At 38.8% G+C, this 3,021-nt stretch overlaps 1 protein-coding gene across 23 annotated transcripts in view; it reads right to left on the minus strand.

The window, feature by feature from the left end:
* SOX5 (SRY-box transcription factor 5) overlaps positions 1-3,021 on the minus strand; it is a 1,100,902-nt gene that overhangs the window by 391,797 nt on the left and 706,084 nt on the right. Inside the window, exon 2 of one of the 23 annotated variants that reach the window (XM_051850861.2) lies at positions 1,308-1,337. The exons of the other annotated variants lie outside the window; for them this stretch is intronic. Coding sequence (XP_051706821.2) covers positions 1,308-1,330 — 23 coding nt within the window. The 5' untranslated portion in view covers positions 1,331-1,337. The remainder of the gene's footprint in view (positions 1-1,307; positions 1,338-3,021) is intronic. 23 annotated transcript variants of the gene reach the window in all.

Raw genomic sequence — 3,021 nt, forward strand, 5'->3', positions numbered from 1 at the left:
TTTGAATTCAAGATAGTTTTTTATGCTAAGGACTCTAGAAAATGATACATTCCTCTAAAAGCTAGTAAAGTCTATATAAATGAGACAGAAGGGGGGCTAAAGTCAAGCGCATCTCAAAGAACATGCTTCTCATGGAATACCTATTTCAAATGGTGCTGGCTGTGTGCACACAGGGTGCAGCAACTGTAAGATAGGATTCTGAAATGTGAAGGAAAGTTTAGGCTGAGTTAATTAATCCTTCCAGAATCCTAGCACTCATGTATCCAAGAACATCAAACAACGGGGAAGACTTTCTAGACATTTTTCATATGCACTTCCTATTTTCAAGTTTGTCATTCTTACATACTATGTTGACATTATTTATAAAGGACTCAAGCCAAATCCCCACAATGATAGCCACTGCAGCTACAATGGTCAAAGAGCTGGCCAAACACACTAAATGCCCCAGGAAATCCTTGGGTAAGAGCCACCAGACCTAGATGGACAGAGCTGTGTCATCTGTAAAGTTAGTTCTATTCTGGGTGTCCTTTGAGGTTGGGACAAATATTTGAACATTATTAAATCCTCTATTTATCCAAAGACCGCTGCAGCTGCATTGCAAGGCTCCTTCACATGGTCCTGTCAGTGACCTAAACGGATTATCCTTTCTCAGAGAGGGTAAAAAGTGGTTCCTTCGCAAATCTGTATACTTTTCTATTTAACATGAAATGTATGTCTGTAATAGAAAACATAGTTTCCTTAAAGTGAACGATTAACTGTAGTTGCTTTCATGATCCACCTCTTCCCACATTCATGGTTGTATAGATACAATGGCAACAGCTGCTCATATTTCCACTTGCTTCTCATGATAGTCTACTCTCAGAAATAATTGAGTAATTACCTTCTAACATTTGGCTCCACTGAAACAATCTGAAGATATTAAAGTATATCAAAAAACAATGCCTGCCAACAGCATATCCAAACCATCACAGAAGAGCAGAAAAAGAGGAAATAAACAAAAAATACTCTATCGCAAAATGGAGCAATATTTAAAAACCCACTTCTTTACCAGAATGAATTTCTCACCTTGCCTTTCCTTTAAGATGCTTACTCAACTCTCATGCAAAGTTTTATAAATGTTCTATGTGCCGCTGGTAAGACACATAAAAACTATTATTCTGAAAAACAAAAATAAAGCACCAAATATGGCACCATTCTGTGACATTTTAATATTAATTAAAATAATATTTTTCCAAATGGAAAATATGCAAATGGTCAAAAAGTACCTAAGAAGATGCTCAACTTCATTAATCTCTAGGGAAACTCACCGAAAACCATGAGAGGCTTCCATTTCACATCTAGGATGTTTAAAACAAAAAAAAAGGACAATAAGAGAAGAAAGGATTAGGAAAATTGGAACTATCACAGATGACTGTTAGGGCTGTAAAAACAGTGCAGCCACTTGGGAAAACGGTCTGCAGGGATTTGCTCAGTTCTTCAATTTATTTATTTGGAAGGCAGAGAGAGACAGACAGACAAATAAGAGGAAGCGTCAATCCACTGCTACACTCCCCCAATGTCTGCAATGGCAGGAACTGGCCACCAAGAAGCGAGAAGCCAGGAACATAAGACAGGATGCAAAACCCAGATACTTCATTCGGCCCATTGCTGGCTTCATCTGCTTTAGCGGGAAGCTGTAGGCAGGAGTGGGAGCCAGCAATCCAACAGAAGATGCATCTGTCTTAACCAGGATATTCAACATCCACTTCTGCTTTATAGTTTTTAAGGAGTTAAACACGGAATCACCATATGACCCAGCAATTTCCTGCTAGGTAAACACACAAGAGAAATGAAAGCAGAACAAAACTGGTGCACAAATGTTCACAATAGCATTATTCATAATGGCCAACAACATGGAAACAACCCAAATATCTATCGGATGATGAATGGGAAAACAAAATGTGACATACTATATAATGGAGAATTTTATAATAAATAGGAATAAAGTACTAATATACGAGATGAATCTTAGAAATCTTATCCTATGTAGAAGAAATCAGAAAGGACTGCAAAGTATATGATTCCATTTATATGAAAGGTCTATAATAAGCAAATTTACAGAAAGAGCATGTAGACTGGTGGTTGCAAAGGACAGGGGAGGAGGGATAATTTGGAACGACTGCCAACGGGTATAAGATGTCAGAGTGATGAAGATAGTCTAAAATTAGATTGTGGTAATGGTTGCACATTTCTGAAGTACTAAAAACCACTGAATTGGGGCCAGTGCTGTGGCATAGCGGGTGAAGCCACCGCCTGTGGTGCCAGCATCCCATGTGGGCGCCGGTTTGAGTCCCAACTGCTCTACTTCCAATCCAGCTCTCTGCTATGGCCTGGGAAGGCAGCTGAAGATGGCCCAAGTCCTTGGGCCCCTGTACCCACGTGGGATACCCGGAAGAAGCTTCTGGTTCCTGGCTTTGGATTGGCGCAGCTCTGGCCGTTGTGGCCAACTGGGGAGTGAGTCAGCAGATGGAAGGCCTTTTTCTCTCTCTGCTCTCCTTTTCTTTCTGTGTAACTCTGACTTTCAAATAAATAAATAAATGCAAAAATTTTTTAAAAAACCCACTGAATTGTATACTAAATGGGTAAATTTTATGCTACATGAATCAATTTCAATAAAGCAGTATCTTTAAATACCTACAAAATAGACACTATTGTCTCCATTTTACTTTTAGAAATTGGCTCAGAGATATTACGTAAGTTGATAAAAGTCTCACAGTTAAAGTCATTGAACCAGAATTTGGATATATACCTGCTCCAAATACCCTAGTCTTTCCTTATTCATAGTTTTGCTGTCCATGGTTTCAGTTTCCAGTCAACTCAATTCCAGAAATATTACATGGAAAATTCCAGAAATAAACAATTCTTAAGTTATAATTTAGGAACCACTCTGAACAGTGTGATGAAATCTCTTGTCCTCCCACTCCATACATCCCTGGACATGCTCCCTTTGTTCAATGTATCTGTGCTGTAAATAGTACCCAC

Source organism: Oryctolagus cuniculus, chromosome 9 (assembly GCF_964237555.1).
Source record: "Oryctolagus cuniculus chromosome 9, mOryCun1.1, whole genome shotgun sequence".
Lineage (NCBI taxonomy): Eukaryota > Metazoa > Chordata > Mammalia > Lagomorpha > Leporidae > Oryctolagus > Oryctolagus cuniculus.